Consider the following 16854-nt stretch of genomic DNA (forward strand, 5'->3'; position numbering starts at 1 on the left):
TTAGTCTAACCCTTGTTCAAATAGGTATAGCAATAAAATCTAGGGTTTAGACTTTCTAATCATGCACATTTAGCTAACCATTGTTCAAATAAATATTATAATGTAATTTAGGTTTTAAACATTTAACTTAAGTGCATTCACTAACCCTTGTTCAAGTAAAGCATAAGCATAAGCAAGGTTAGAGATTACTAATCACCACATGTGAGAGAGAGAGAAAGAGAGAGAGAGAGAGAGAGAAGAGTAAGCATCCACAAGGCAAAAGATTTATAGAGGTTCGGTCACAACTTGACCTACTCCACTCTTTCAAGTTTACCTACTTGGGATCTCTACTAAAATGATGAAGCCGTACACTCGACTCCTTCATCTCCAAAAGGAACAAACCCTTGCTTTTCCATTCTCAAGGGCCAAAGCGAAGCCCCTCGCACGAAGCCTTGGCAAGGAAATCAGACCCTCAGACATGATTCACCTTTCTTCACGGGCCGAATCGGAGACCCTTTTCTTCACCTTTCTTTACGGGGCGAAGAGGAGACCCTCACATGAAGAACAAATAAAAATGTAAAACTCTCCATGCCTCTTAATAGGGAGATTACAACATTGAAAGCTCACAATCACTCCCAAGAAATAGCAAAAGAAAAGCCCTATGGAGTGCCTTTTGACAAGAAGTGGAAATACATGTTCAAAGAGGTTTTTGCTTTTGGAATAAAACTTGAAGCTCAAAGAGAAATGGGATTTGATCTTTCTCAAATGTTCAAAAGCTTGTAGAGATATATATATAGAGTATTTAAAAATAAGACCGTTTAGGATAAAACTGTAAATAATAGGCTTGAAAAAGTCAAGTAGAAAACGCCCTAACGGCTAGTTTGCTCGACCGCGACGGTCGACTGAGCCATCGCGGTTTCCCACCCCTATCGGGTGCCCTTTCATAAATTCAAATTTCCTACCGTCGCGGTCGACCGGCCACATGGCGGTCGCTCGATGAGGGCTAACTGTTTGCTAAAAGAATTTGGCACAAAAACCTATCTCAGTCGACCGATCCACGGCGGTCGCCCGCCCAAACCCATGATGGATTGTTTTGTTTTGAAACAGACACATATCCGCGGTCGGCCGGCTTGACCCGGTCGACCGGCATGATAAAATTCGAGATGACCTGGATTTCCAGGTTTCCGCGGTCGCCCGACGTAGCCCGGTCGACCGGCCCTTAGTGAAATTCCATTTTAACTTTAAAATTTAGGGGCTCTTGGGCTATGATATTTGGGCTTAAGTCCAAGATTTTCAAACACATTTTTTGGTGTGTTGATGGTTTTCAAAGATGTAAAATGTTAGGTATAAAAATCATTTGAAAACCTTTTGAAAGTGCATTTAAACATAAAATCATGAGGACTCTAAATACATTCTAAAAATAAGAACCTTGAGTTTTCTTGGAATGTCTTTGCTCCTTTGCACTTTCTTGGACTTCTTCTACTTGGGTGAACATCTTTACCTTGTCTTGGCTCTTGTGACTTGTCCTCCAATCTTCAATGCATGTTGAGGTACATGAGGTGTCACCATAGCATGTTCAACTCCAAGCTCCTTCTTGACACTTGCTTAGGAACTTGTGGGATCTTCATGTTGAGCTTCTTGACTTGATCATCTCCGAATGGTGATGACTCCAATGTAGGTGCAAGCTCTTGGTTCCTTTGATCCTTGATCCACAAGTCATGTGTTGTGAAGAGTTATGTGATGGTGATTATAACATGAAATTTCTGTATACAACACAACACCTCAAAGCAACACATCAGTCCATAATTGCTAATCAATTTAGTTTGTTAGTATCAAAACAAGAAGGTAAGTTGAATGATTAACCCATGGGAACCCTTGGGCTAACAATTATTGAAAATCTAGTAACTTGAATCCTGGGAAAGGGAAAACGGACAAAAGTTTTGAAATAGATAATCCTTTAGTGTTCTTCTACGCATGTGAATCCCTTTATCCGGTTAATTAAGACCGTAGCCACGACACTTCGATTTTTATGGGTGAAACAGCTTCCATTCCATAAACTAAGGAGAAAGAAGTTTCCCAATGGAAGTGCGAATGTAAGTCTTGTATGCCGATAGCGCATATGGAAGCTTTACCGACCAATCCTTGTGATTCTTCGTCATCTTACTAATAATAACGTTGATGTTCTTGTTTGCAGCCTCAACTGCTCCATTGGTCTGTGGGTGGTAAGGCAAAGATCTATGCCTCTTGATCTTGAGCTCGTCACATAGAGTAGCCACTTCCGTCTTAAAGTGAGAACTGATGGCCATCGGCATGTGATATTGGTTCTGATGAACCTTGTCACTGAAAGTGTTGACATGATGGATACAAAGCTGCCTAGACCCATTCTGTGAAAAATCAATGGCGATGTATTCATGTCTGTTGTACCATTTGGGTGATCTTGCCTATAACATTGATACCCCATGTCGAGAATGGCCATGGAAATGTTATAGTGTGTAATTCTGACAGCAGCATATGAATGCGATTGGCATATAATTTGCACTGATAACATCTCTTGGAGAACTGGTGGCAATCGGCTTCCATGGTTGGGCAAAATTATCCTAACCTACATATTTTCTTTGCTAGAATTCCACCATTCATATACAGACCACAAACTCCTTCATGAGTATTTTTATGATCTTGGCTTCTGGGTCTTCCTCTACACAGAGAGTTGAATATTGTCGAAGGAATTTAGTATAACTCCCACCCCCACCCCTGCATAGAATGTAATTGGAGGCAAGGTGCATTAGGACTATTTTCTCCTTGCCTAATGCTCCCAGAGAATATTTCTGTTTGAGGATAAAATTCTTGATATTGAACTACCTAAGGTAACTGTCAAGGGTTCAACCAGCGATTTCATTGGCGTTAACGTATGCCGGAGCTGCTGTTGCCCAACTGTGTTTGGCTTCATTTCCATCCCTATGGGTATCTCTATCATGGAGGTCAATGTTGCCAATGCATCGGCAAATTAGTTATTTTCTCCTAGGAGATATATGAAAGAGATGTCCTCAAACTTGTCTTTTAGATCCTCTAAGTAGACCAGCTATGGTATAAGTTTTCATCTTTAGTTTACAATTTGCTTTGGATCTGATAGATAATCAAGATAGAATCCCCAAAGAGTATGATCTTCTCCACTTCTAGGCATAATGCCACTTCCAACAAAGCTATGCAAGTCTCATATTTTGCCACGTTATTAGTACAATCAAATTGGAGCTTTATTGAAACCGGAGTGTGTGACTCATCTGGTACAATCAACCATGCCCATATTCCACTTCCCTTATGGTTATAGGCCATGTCGAAGTATAAAGTCCAGGTTGTTAGAGATTTTCCTTTTTGTGGGTTTTCAAAGATCAAGTTTCCTTTTTGGATTGGAATTCTAGAATATTGTTCTATGTTATAGAGTTGCTAAATAGGCTTGTGGCTTTGCCTTCGATTAACCTTTTATTACATATTAGAAACCATTTAGTAACATTTAGATAAGGAAAGTTACCCCAAATTACTCTTTCGATCTAGGGTGTAGTTACTAAACAAATTTGGGCACTCTAGGAAAGCTTTGTGGGAGCTTTTGCTTATAAAAGAGACCCTTAGTCCCTCTTTCTAGATACTACGAACTTGAGAGCAATCGAGAGATTGAGAGTTTGCTCAAAGAAAGGCTTCCCATAGACCGAGTGGTGTGCAAAGAAAGAGAATATCAAAGGGGTGTTTCTGGGCCGTTCACCGTGCTCAGAAAAGCTACGAGGATCGTTGGATTACACACCTTCAAGCACAAGCTGTGGGAGCCGGTTTCTTCCCGTGTTGCGCGGGAAGACAAGGGATCACCTCAATCTAGTTTTCAGGGGGTGCTATTTGATTTGCGCTACTTCTGGACTCGAGACCGTATTCCTAACTTCGCAAGTTAGAGAAACTCAGAGTCGCCACCTAGGTTAGGGCCTAGGACCCGTGTCTATTCTTCCAAGGAAATGAGTAATGGCTCCAATTTCGTTGGAAGAATATTAATCAGGGGTTCCTTTGCTGTGGGCCTAGAACCTTATATTTTGCTCTGTTTCCTTAAGGTACGGTCCTTACAGATATCTGGGTAAGGGTTGTGGTTACAATCGGAGAAGGTGTTAGGCACCCCTCTTGCCCGGATTAATCCGGTCTCTTAACTTATATTGCCATTTTGGAAGGATTTAAAACGAAATAATTTTATTTTATTAATCTTGTTAGATTATGTTTAATTCCATATGTAGATGAAGTGAATTTACAAAAGAAATCGAAAATAAGCGATAGTTAACCTGACCTGTATTGTAAGTTGTGTACGGCTCACATCAGAGAATTCGCGACTTACTCACGATGCAGGTTAACTTAAATCAAACGGAAAATGACTGTACAGAAAGTAACAAGCAAGTCGAAGGGATTTACGTGACAAGGTGACGGCTGTAGCGGAAGGAGTCATGTGACATCTTAACCTCGTACCTTACTTATGCAGAAAGCTGTAAATTGTAGAAAGTAAAAAGCAAGTCAGAGGGATTTACGGCACAAGGTGTCGGCCGTAGCGGAACAAGTCTTGTGACATCTCAACCTCGTACCTAACTTGTGTAGAAAGCTGTAAATTGCAGAAAGTAAGAGAAAGGTAGAGGGATTTATATCATAGATTCTGGGGGCAATTTGAGCGCGACCAGTCTTTATGGTATCAGCACCTCGTACCTTACTTTGCAAAGTAAATTACCGAAAGCTGTAAATTACAGAAAGTAAAAGAAAGGTAGAGGGATTTATATCATAGATTCTGGAGGCAATTTGAGTGCGGCCGGTCTTTATGATGTCACCACTTCGTAGCATCTTTGTAAAGTAAATTACAAAAAGGTGTAAGTTAATGTAATTTTACAGGGAGAATTCGGGTTTTTGGAGAAATTGGCGACGTAACGGCGCTATATAGCCGAAAAGCTTCCGAGTTCGTCGAGATTTCGGCAGAACAACGGCGTTGCTATTGAAAAGCAGCTCGTAATTCTGCGAAATTCGGCAGAACAATAGCGCAAAAAGAGGGTGTCGCTCCGAACCTTTAGAATTTCGGCGGAGAGCCAACGCCCAGTGAGAGCTACCTAGTACTTCTCTACTTTCTCTCTTCTAAAAAGCAAGCTAACTAGGATTTTTCTAATTTCAGCAGGGGTTTAGGGCTTCAGTAATACACCCAAGCAGGGTTATATGTCTCACCTTAGAAATACACCCAACCAGGGTTATATGTCTCACCTTGGAAATACACCCAAGTAGGGTGTATGTCCAATCACACATGGGGGAGAGAAAACCCTAAAGAGAGGAGAGAGATGGAGAGAAGAGTTGTCAAAACCTTTACCCACATATTTATAGGGGAGGGGGTTAAAAATATCTGGGTCGACCCAAATTTGTCTCAGACAAATTCGAATTTGGGATGACATCATCCAGCTTTTTGTGGATGATGTCATCCCCGGTTAGAGCAATAGTTTGTCTCTTTCCCTATTTTGTTTTGTAGTGGTTTCATCTTTTATCGGTAACTTCGATCGTCCATATCTCTTTCGATTGGACTCCAATTTGCACGTTGTTAGGAACCAGATATCGGGTGCTTTCGGGAAACAGGGTGCCCTCTGGGTGCTAAAAGAGAGTGGGTGTTGTATAAAAATAGGCGTTTTGGTTGCCGAAAAAGGCGGGTGTTATAAAAACAAGCCTTCTGGTTGCTTCCCCGGGATAAGATCATTTTGGGAATTCATTCCCTTTTGTAAATACCCTAAAGAGAGATTTGAGAGAAACACAACTGGTGCTATGGGACTCGACATAAGGCTCTTCCTCGCAACACCTATCATTAGTACCGCCTTGATAAAATTGGGTGTCTACACAAGCCATGGTGAAAGGTACATCAAACTCATCTCAATAAAATCAACTTTTTCTTTTGAAAACCACACTTTCCAAGGCTTTACAAACTATGGCCCTATAAATTCTCCCAGAGTTATCTTCCACATTAATGATATTCCCGAACTCCATAAAACTCCAACGATGGTTTTTCATGCTTCCACCAAACACTAATGATGGTTTAGAATACTCCACCAAACTTAGCGATAGTTTTTAGTGATCCCAACAAACACCATAAGGGTAGACTAACCCTACTTGATTTTTGTCTCTCAAGCAACTCTCAGATTCCTCCTTAGCTGCACCCGAACTTCTTTAAGACTGGTCTTCTGAAATGGTAGTCTCGTGCGCTTTCGTCTCTAACCCTAAAAGAAGGCCACATCTTCATGCGGTACAAGAACCTGTCTCGCTGGCCAAGTGTGAATAGAACCACCTCAGTGGTCCTGCCTATTCCTGAGGCCAAGAGTCTTCTACGGGAATTCTCAACTGCAACGTTTAGTCTTGCATTCTTTTTAAACCAGTGCCAACCTACTTATTTGGACGAACCAACCCTTATCTCACCAATGGTCTTCTTGGGTACTTGCTAGCGAGGACTCACACAGCTAATTACCCAAATCTTCAATCATTTGATTGAATAGCCTTTTCGATCTTCTTCAGAACTAGAACTCTAAAGTAGCAAGAAGCATACAAGCTCATCATGTTGTCTCATAGCAACATAGCTAACTCACATGCTACCTAAGCTCACCACGCTGTCTCATACCAGCGCAACTAAGCCACGCCTGATCTAAGCGGCCCTGACGTCTGCACCAAGGTTTTCTGAGAGAATCTCGCATGTTCAGCTATGTTTGTTGGAATAATTCCTAATTACTTGATACTTAGATTCTAAGTGTAGGGGTTACACTTGAAGCATATTTGATTCAGTAATTGGGCGCGCTGGCGTTCCCACAGGCAGTCTGAGCTTTCAAGCGATCCAATGCCTTTAGCAAGCGGTCAATGTAGGACCAAAGATACCCCAATGTGGAACCGCCAAGGGACATCAGCTTAAATTGTGCTTGATCTCTTACCTTAATGGAGCCACTGAGGAGTGTTGCTCAAGGGAAGCTCCTCCTAGGGCATCTCCATGATGGAAGTTCCTCTGGTGGGGCCTTCGTGAGAAAAGTTCCTCTTTAGGGGTTTTTCTCATTGGGATTTCCACCTCCAGTTTCAGGAGGATTAATGGTATTTATAGGACAACGGATTAAAGTAATCTCTAATTTTGGTCGATGTGAGACTATTTAACCTTTCTAAAATTCAGGAAAAGGAAAACTTCGTACGTGAGGTCGTACGTTTGTTCGTATGTTGACCAGTCCGGGTGCAACAGTTGTTTTGATTGTCTTCGAACACTGGGATGAGCCTCGAGTGATGCTTTTGTCCGGATTTGATTATCGCTCCATGAGTCTGTAAACTATTTTAATCATTCCAAAGATGTGCCTTCATCATCAGGTTCGCCGCTGTTGGCTTTAATCAGCTAAGCATAGCAAAATGAGGTGTCTATGGGAATACATCAATCAAGACAATACTTGAATGCTCCGAGATGAATGCTGAGATATTCTATGGTTTAGATCTTGAATTAATCTTTTCCTTCTTGCCTTTATGATATTTCATGGTCATCTTTGCATGCAGTTGTATCACTTGGGAGATTGACCGGCTAAGTTAAGTGACTAGTGGATTGAGAGGGGAAGACTTGAGAATTAGTGGGTTGTGTTGAAAATTATTGGGCTTAAAAAGAGTTAGGGAGGGATTTCTAAGGGTAATTTCAAGGGTAATCAATGTCTTTTAGCTAAGAAAATCGTTGTTCATTAGATCAATCTCTACATGGGGTTGAGAACATCTTATAATAAACATGGCAAGGAAGAGTAGGCCTAAACACTCCTACGTGACTAAAAATAAAGTGAAAACACTCTTTCCCGCATACTAGCATTACTATGACAATGATGGGATCTAATACAAATTTTTTAGACAGATTAGGGCACTTTAAGAAGAGGAAAGGTTCCATGGCACTTTTGTAATTCTATCCACCATATTTTTTTCTAGTGGATTAGGATCCATTATATGCATGATGGGTACTCATCTCAATAATTTTCTAAGAGACTATTCGATGGATACCTAATGAGATTGCTAGCTCCCTTGGAGGTGACCATATTTTTTCTAGTGGAGTAGGATCAATTATATGCATGATGGGTACTCATCTCAATAATTTTCTAAGAGACTATTGTACGCATACGTAATGCAATTGCTAGCTCCCTTGGAGGTGGGAAATAAGATTAAGGGAGTACATCTTTAAACAGACACCCTATCGAGATGAGTAGGGGTGTAAACGAGCCGAGCCGAGCTTGGCCAGGCTCGGCTCGGCTCGTTAAGCTCAAAAGCTCGGCTCGGTTCGGCCAGGCTCGCACCGAGCTCGGGTTAAATTAAGTTCACACCCCTCATCTTCCCTGGACAGACCTATCTAGTGTAATTTGACTACTTTTTTTACACTATGGGGGGTGGTCCAAGTAACAAATGGGGTTCCAAAAATGAAGTGACATATTTTGCCTCCCCCTTTCACTCCTTGGACAACCCTTTTAGTGTATATATTAATATATAATATTTATATTTAAATATATTAAATTCTTAACGAGCCTGAACGAGCCGAGCCTGGCCTAAATCGGGCTCGGCTCGGCTCGTTAAGGATTCGAGCCGAGTTCCGAGCCCGAGCCAAAATTGACACCCTTAGAGATGAGCTTCCATCTTCTAACAAAATCCTTCAGATGAGCCAGAAATTTAGGAACTGTAACTACAGAGTCAGCTGTGTAGTAGAGGGCCTTGTTTTTTGTCTTGGAATTCTGTCAAATACCACTGCTACTTACCGCTGTAATTTACAGAGAAGTACATATATCAATGAAATAAAGATGATATTGATATAGATTTTGAGATAAACGAAAGTGTCAGATAAAATACAACAGGCAATTTTAATAGAAAACTAATCAGAATTCAGAACGTGAATATAATAGCTAACAAACTAGGCCATTGACTTAGGGATTAGAAGCAGAGGGTGTTCTCTCTCTAAAGTAAGACCAAACCTTTCATCCATGTTTAGTTGGCTGGGCTGCCTTCCATCGGGAAGGGACCAGTCAAAGCTGTGGATCAATGAAGCAACAATCAGCTGAACAATGCGAGATGCCAATGGTATTCCAGGGCACATTCTCCTTCCTGCCCCAAATGGTGTAAAATCAAAGTTGTTCCCTTTGTAATCAAGGCTGGATTCCAGAAACCTTTCAGGCAAAAACTTCAAAGGGTCTTTCCATGCCTTAGGATCTCTTCCAATTGCCCACAAATTGACGAAAATCCTGCAACCCTTTGGAATTGTGTAATTCATCACCTCGCAGGCATCAGGTGCTTTGCGGGGAAGCATAAGTGGAATGGGAGGGTGTAAGCGAAGAGCCTCCTTTACACAAGCTTGGAGATAACAGAGGTGAACAAGATGCGATTCTGTCACAGCATTCTCACCAGTTTTTCTCTTGCCCACTACCTCTTCTAATTCACCCTTTGCTCTTTTCATTGCTTGGGGGTTTTTTACGAGTTCCGATATTGTCCACTCAATCGCGTTGGTGGTTGTATCAGTCCCCGCCATGAACATGTCCTGCAGATAAAAAAAATCAAGCAATAAATTTTTTTGTTGGGGTTCCATGTGAGAGCAAAGACCCCACATCGGAAAAGTGAATGGATGTGGAAGGGCTTATAAGGACTTGTGCACCCTCTCCTTAACAGCTAGATTTTAATGGTGAGTTCTACCCAGGTCCCAACAAGTGGTATCATAGGAGTGTGTAACCCCATTGTACCCTCGAGGATGGAGAAAATCTCTCAGAGAAGATCTAGGTAACCCTGAGGAAGATCTTGTATTTCCCACCTTGCTTCCGCATCGAGAGGGAGATTATTGGGGTTTACACGCGAAAGCAAAGATTCTACATTGAAAAATGTGGAAGGCTTTATAAGGGCTTGGCGCCCCCCCCCCCTAATGCCTAGCTTTTAAGGGTGAGTTCTACTCTTTTCTAAGTACATCAAATTAGAGAAAGAGAGGAAAGTAATGGGGACAGGACTACAAACCGAAATTAAAGATTTAAGCTTCCAGTCGCTAAACCCTGCAGAGAGCAGCATATTTAACAAATTGTGGTTCGAATCATGACTAGTCTCCTTCCTTTCCAGGATCAATCTATCCCAAACTTCGTAGATCTTCTCAAAGAAAGTGGAGACTTCGCGACTCAGTCCCTGAAGATCTAATCCAGCAAACACTGGATACAAGTCGGCGAGATTCGGAGCCACACCCAATTCCATAATTCTTGATATGTGATTCCTCAACCCCCCAGAAGCTCCGTCCTTGTCCGCGAGATTGAAAACATCTCTAGAGAACACCAAGTTACCCAAGATGTTGAACACGGTTTTGAAAGCCAATTCACCAATCTTCACTGCTTCTCCTTTCGTCTTCTCGAATATAGACTTCACCATTTCAGAAACCTTTTCCTCCCTCGTCGGAGCTTGCAGATTTAACGTCTTGGCCGCGAACAACTCTGCCTTACAAACAGTTTTCAACTCCTTCCAATGTTCGTCGCATTCCACTGCAAAAGGCAGAGATAATGCGAAGTATTTTGTGATGCGGAATGTTTCGGGAACGTATCGGGCAGAGAGAAGACGATCATGGGTTTTGAGGATTTCAGTTGCGGAAGCAGGGGATGAGGCCACGACAACGAGTTGGGTGCCTAGCCTGAGGGACAAGAGTGGACCATGGGTTTGAGCCAGGTTGGCTAGGTCTATGTGTGTATTTTTGCCTAGCTGAAAAAGGTTGCCTATAATTGGCCATGGACGGGGTCCTGGAGGGAGGTTTCTGTATGGCTTACGAAGAAGAAGGCTTGTAAGAAACCATACCAAGGTTGTGCCGAGCAGAAGAAGCAGAGGAAGTACAAGTGTATTCCAATTGGTGTCCTCCATATGATGTGTTTTATGTTAACGTATTTTGATATGGTTTTTTGCTTAATTCTCCAAATTTTACCAAGATCCGATGCTTTACAGAGAAAAGGAGAAACCTCGACAGGGGAGAAGGATAGATGAATAAATTTCTCCGTCTGCCAAGCCATGGCCTTGACCAAACATATTTTTTTACGGAATTATATACTCAACTTTAATAAATCCATAGGGTCAAGCCTTGGCAAAACATGACCAAACGACCTTCATCTACTACCCTTTTTTAAGGATTAAACTTGGGAAATGATATAATATTCGCCCACCTTCTTTTTACTTGGGAAAGCCCCATCTGGTGTAAAAGAAAAGGCGTAAAGTAGACAAAATGTCATGGTTACTATAGTCGCCATGGGCAAATACTACAAATGCCTAGGGGTGCAACTCGGGTCGGGTCGGGTTGAGGCCGACACAACCTGAATTCAACCCGACCCAACCCAAGTTTTTAAGCTTACAAAAAAAATTTCATATAAAATGTCCGGTTTCACTCGGGTCAGGTTGCCCAAACCCTCAACCCGAACTCAGCCCGACCTGATCCAAAATCGAACGTAAAGTTGATCGATTTTTCTGCAGGTGGCAACCCACTTTTGCTGACCAAATCTGTCCCGGCCCGAAACTGAGGACCAGGCTAGGCAAGTGACCGCACCACGCACTTGCAAATTAGCTCAGATACAGGCAACGATAGAATATCGAGCAAATACCAAAGTAAAGTTGATTGGTTTTTCTGCAGGTGGCAACCCACTTTTGCTGACCAAATCTGCCACGACCCGAACAGAGGACTAGGCCAGGCACTTGGTAGGGCCGCACACTTGCAAATCAACTCACAGACATGAAAGGCTAGAATATCGAGCAAATGCCACTACGTTAAATGCCATCACCTAAGGCATTTCGCGGAACGGTTGTTGCATGAGAGTCCAGCCACCTCAGATGAATTAAAAGAGTAAGACAAAATCTGAGCCCACGTGGCTGAACTCTCATGTAACAGTCGTTCCCCAAAATGCCTTCTGCGATGGTCCCAAGCAAATCTATTATTCGCAAATGAATAATCAAAACTAACAATAGTTCCAAGTTTTCAATCTCCCACAAGAATAGTTTAATTAACTATAAAGTCATCTTAGTCCCGTCCCATGAAATCAATAAACATCAATACAAGGTTCAATCCAAACAACTCATTGAACTAAAAGAAAGTATAAAACTAAGACTAAATGGCCCTGATGAATTCGCACAATGCTCCTCCCGATCTTGTGCAAGGTCAACTCTCGGGATTTATAAAATGTAAGCAACAGAGTGAGCTTAAAGTTTAGCAGGTAATATAAAGATCCTTAGCGGGTCTATAGGGGGAGTTGGCCAAACTCCTGGTTGAGAGGGTTGGTTGGCCAAACTCTATAGGGGGAGTTGGCCCCGTGACCTGCTGATTCCTCTCCCCGATAGGACTAGCAGGTGTAGGCCGGAACTTTGATGGTTTGCTTATGGGTAGCAAGAGGACATGCTTGTGCATGTGACGCATACAGCAGGAAATCATACTGCAACTCGTTGGCATGCCCTAAGAGAGCTTTGGGTGCAGACTGCGAGTTATCCACAGGGATGCCCCAGTTTCTTTGGTCGATGATGGGGGCCAAAGACAGTGCATGTTGGGTTGGGTTCCCACATGCATTGCGCGTACGAACCGGTGCAGGGGTCTAGCTATACTGTTTGTCTTCTGCACCGCGGTATGTCTTGTGAGCGGGACAATCTCTAGGTCTTCCATAAGTTCGTGCCGGGGCGACCTCGGTTGCCCTCATGAGGTGTACGCCTTGCGGATCAGTCCATGGGGCATCTTGCTTCTTGGATGGCCAAGCCCCAGTGCTTGGCGGATTGGTGTGTGGCATCGTCATGTCTCGTACTCGATGGACTTCGAATTCGGCGCCAAGGCCTAATGTTCGATGAACTCGTGATGTAGGCTGATAATGAGAGTGGGCATCTAAAAGTGCAAGTCAAGATCTGAGCCAAGTAGCCTGTTGAACAGCTTAGAGACTGTGTGCACATGTTAAGCATCAAGAGGTGTTGGGCATGCAGGGCCTTCAGAACCTTGCACCGTTGAAGGTTTGCCCTAGCATACGCACATGTTGGGTCACCGCACGGGTTACTCCGCTGCTCAAACATTAGGCCCGTGACAGTAGGCATGCCAGAAGAGATCATGGGCCAATGCATGGTAATAATAATACATATGAACATTGCATGAATACCTAAGAATCAACATGGTGTATTAATGGATATACAAATAGTAAGACATCACAAACCTTGCGTTCCAAACTGGCAAAACAAGTAACAACCCAACCATCAATGATTATGCAATGAAACAACTCATTTGTACAGGTTATAGACCTCATTGAACCGTCCAACTGCTATTAAGTCGACAACACGGGGATACCTTATGGTACTGCAACCTTGGTGGCACTGCGAATAAGCCGGCGACACACTGATGCCCTATGGTACCGCAAAGTTTCCACTGCTATTCGCACTAGCAGCACGGGTTATCCTTCAGTTTATATAACCATTGTGGAATGAGATCTGTGATAAGACTTTCCCATGTCATGCTCATGAAACCCATTGAAATCCCAAAGGGCAACATAGGAGGGGGGTGAATTGGGTGTTTTTATTTTTTTTCTTAAACTACATGTGATTGTTAAATTAATCTAAGTAGTTCTAACCTTTGTTCAAAATATTTTGCAAGTAAAAGGAAAGAGATTCTCAATACACCATGAGAGAGGAGAAGAAGAATAAGGAGACTACACAACGATGTATAGTGCTTCGGTCACAAATAGACCTACTCCACTACCCAAGTACTTGGTCTTTCCTTGGGATTTTTCTCTACTATTATGAGACTCCAATACGCCGTCTCTCCAAGCGTTACGAAAAACACCACCTCCAAAGGGGACAAGCCCTTGTTGTACAATCTGCCTCCAAGGACGTTATCCTTCTTTGCTCACCGTCTTGAAGGATATAACTCCTCTTTGCAATACAATAAATGAAAAGGAAGAAGAAAAACTCTCAAGCCTCTTAAAGGCAAATATACAACTCTCAAAGCTCAATAACTCTCCTAATGATTACAACTAAATGCTCTTCGGAGATCCTCTTGACAAGAAGTAAATGCAAAAGTTAATGCTCAAGAGATTGAAGAAGAATCCTTTTGATTTGGAAGGTTGAAAGCTCTAGTGTTTTATAAATGATGTCTCAAAAGGTTGTTTTGAAAGCCTTTGATAATATACTTATAGCCCTAGTAAGGATATTATAGCTTGGGGGCAAAACAGTAATAAACAAACCAAGGAAAAGTAACTCGCGTTAGCACCAACGGCTATATTGCCAGCGGGGCCGGTCGACCACGGTATCACGGTCGCCCGCCCTTATCAGGCGCACTTTTTTATTTTCAAATTTTGAACCATCGCGGTAGACCGGGGTAGCTGCGGTCGCCCGCCGTGTGCTTTCTATTCATTTAAAAGTTTTGCTCAAAAACTATGTGCGGTCGATCGGGCCATCCGCGGTCATCCGCCAAGACCTTTATGGATGACTTCTGGATTCCCAGAAGCCAATCCGCAATTGACCGAGTAGCCTCGGTCGACCGGCCCGCTTTTGTTAGGTAGATGCTGGGATTCCAGCATTCATCCCGCGGTCGCCCGGAGACCCCGATCGACCGGCCCTGCTTTAAAATCTCAATTTTAAAACTTTTGATCATAGGGATTTGGGCCATGGTCTTTGGACTTTAGAATTATGTTTTCAAAAACTTTTTGGAGTTTATCAAAATGATTTTCAAGGGGTTTTGAAAACAAGAAATCATGCAAATACTAAATGTCAAGAGGACTCTAATGCATTCTAAAACGTAAGGAACCTCGAGTCTTCTCGAACTCTAATCTTCTTGGGCGCTTGCACGAGTTGTTCCTTGTCTTGGGATAGTCTTCAATCTTGCTCTTGCACTTGTCATTACAATTTATGCTTGGTGAGAAACTGTCTCACAAATTTAAATAGTTGTGTGATGAGAAACTGTCTTATCATTACAATTTATGATTGGTGAGAGACTGTCTCACAAATTTAAGTGATTGTTTGATGAGAGACTGTTTTATCATTACAATTTATGGTATGGTGAGAAACTATCTCACAAATTTAAAGGGTTGTGTGATGAGAAACTGTCTTCTCATTACAATTTATGATATGGTGAGAAATTGTCTCACAAATTTAAGTGTCTCACAAAAGTATCTGATGAGAGTTTGTCTCATTATTACATTTCATGGCTTGGTGAGAAACTGTCTCACAAAAGTGTATGATGAGAGTCTGTCTCATTATCGGATTATATGGTTTGGTGAGAGTTTGTGTCACAAATTCATTTCAGCATTTAATGAGAGTATGTCACATTATTACATTTTATGGTTTGGTGGGAGTCTCTCACAAATTCATTTTGGCATGTAATGAGAGACTGTCTCATTATTGCATTATATGGTTTGGTGAGAGTCTGTCTCACAAATTCATTTTGGAATGTAATGAGAGTCCGTCTCATTATCGCATTATACGGTTTGGTGAGAATCTGTCTCATTATTGCATTGTGCAGCCTAGTGAGAGTCTGTCTCCCAAATTCATTTTGGCATATGATGAGGGTCTGTCTCATTATTGCATTATATGATTTGGTGAGAGTCTGTCTCACAAATTCATTTTGTCATGTAACAAGAGTCTGTCTCAGAATCACATTATATGGTTTGGTGAGAGTCTGTCTCACAAATTCATTTTGGCATGTAATGAGAGTCTGTCTCATTATTGCATTATATGGTTTGGTGAGAGTTTGTCCCACAAATTCATTTTGTCATCTAATGAGAGTCTGTCTCATTATTGCATTATATGGTTTGGTGAGAGTCTGTCCCACAAATTCATTTTGTCATCTAATGAGAGTCTGTCTCATTATTGCATTATGTGGTTTGGTGAGAGTCTGTCTCACAAATTCATTTTGTCATCTAATGTGAGTTTGTCTCATTATTACGTTTTGTGGTGTGAGTCTGTCTCACAAATTCATTTTGTCATCTAATGAGAGTTTGTCTCATTATTACGTTTTGTGGTGTGAGAGACTTTCTCACTTGTGTACTTTGTTGTAAGAGACTGTCTCACCAATGTATGTTGTTGTGTGAGAGACTGTCTCACTAGTGTGCTTTGTTGTGAGAGACTATCTCTTTAATTCTTTTGTGATGTGAACCCAAGTTTTTTTTGAGAGACTGTCTCACTGTCGCATTTTGTTCTGAGAGTCGTCTCACTATTGCTTTGCGTTGTGAGAGACAATCTCACCAGTCTATTATGTTGTGTTGTTAGAGACCATCTCACCAGTTTGCTCTGTTGTTGGGTTGTGGGAGACTGTCTCACCAGTTTGCCTTGCCCTGATGTGAGAGACTTTCTAACCATTCCATTAAGAGTCTGTCTCGCCATTCCATTGAGAGTCTGTCTCACCATCCATTGAGAGTCTGTCTCACCATTCTAGTGAGAATCTGTCTCACTATTCCATTGAGAGTCTGTCTCACCATTCCATTGAGAGTCTATCTCACCATTCTATTGAGAGTCTATCTCACCATTCCATTGAGAGCCTGTCTCACTATTTCATTGAGATTCTGTCTCACCATGCCATTGAGGGTTTATCTCACCATTTCATTGAGAGTCTGTCTCACCATTCCAATGTGATTCTGTCTCACCATCCATTGAGAGTCTGTGTCACTATTCTATTGAGAGTCTGTCTCACCATTCTGTTGAGAGTCTGTCTCACCATTTCATAAAGAGTTTGTCTCACCATTCCATTGAGATTCTGTCTCACCATCACATTGAGAGTCTGTCTCACCATTCCATTGAGAATCTGTCTCACCAGTGCATTGAGATTCTGTCTCACCAGTGCATTGAGATTCTGTGTCACCATTCCATTAAGAGTCTGTCACACCATTTCATTGAGAG

At 42.1% G+C, this 16854-nt stretch overlaps 1 protein-coding gene across 1 annotated transcript; it reads right to left on the reverse strand.

Annotated features, from left to right (window-relative positions):
• Nucleotides 1–8787: 8787 nt before the first annotated feature.
• LOC143883683 (putative (S)-N-methylcoclaurine 3'-hydroxylase isozyme 2) lies at nucleotides 8788–11151 on the reverse strand. The gene is made up of 2 exons (XM_077387009.1): nucleotides 9997–11151; nucleotides 8788–9532 (listed from the first exon to the last, which is right to left on the reverse strand). The coding sequence occupies exons 1-2, from the start codon at nucleotides 10873–10875 to the stop codon at nucleotides 8912–8914; spliced, it is 1500 nt and encodes a 499-aa protein (XP_077243124.1). The 5' UTR covers nucleotides 10876–11151; the 3' UTR covers nucleotides 8788–8911.
• Nucleotides 11152–16854: the final 5703 nt, after the last annotated feature.

Source organism: Tasmannia lanceolata, unplaced genomic scaffold (genome assembly GCF_043159265.1).
Source record: "Tasmannia lanceolata isolate RefF3 unplaced genomic scaffold, GAP_Taslan_0.1 ptg000008l, whole genome shotgun sequence".
NCBI lineage: Eukaryota > Viridiplantae > Streptophyta > Magnoliopsida > Canellales > Winteraceae > Tasmannia > Tasmannia lanceolata.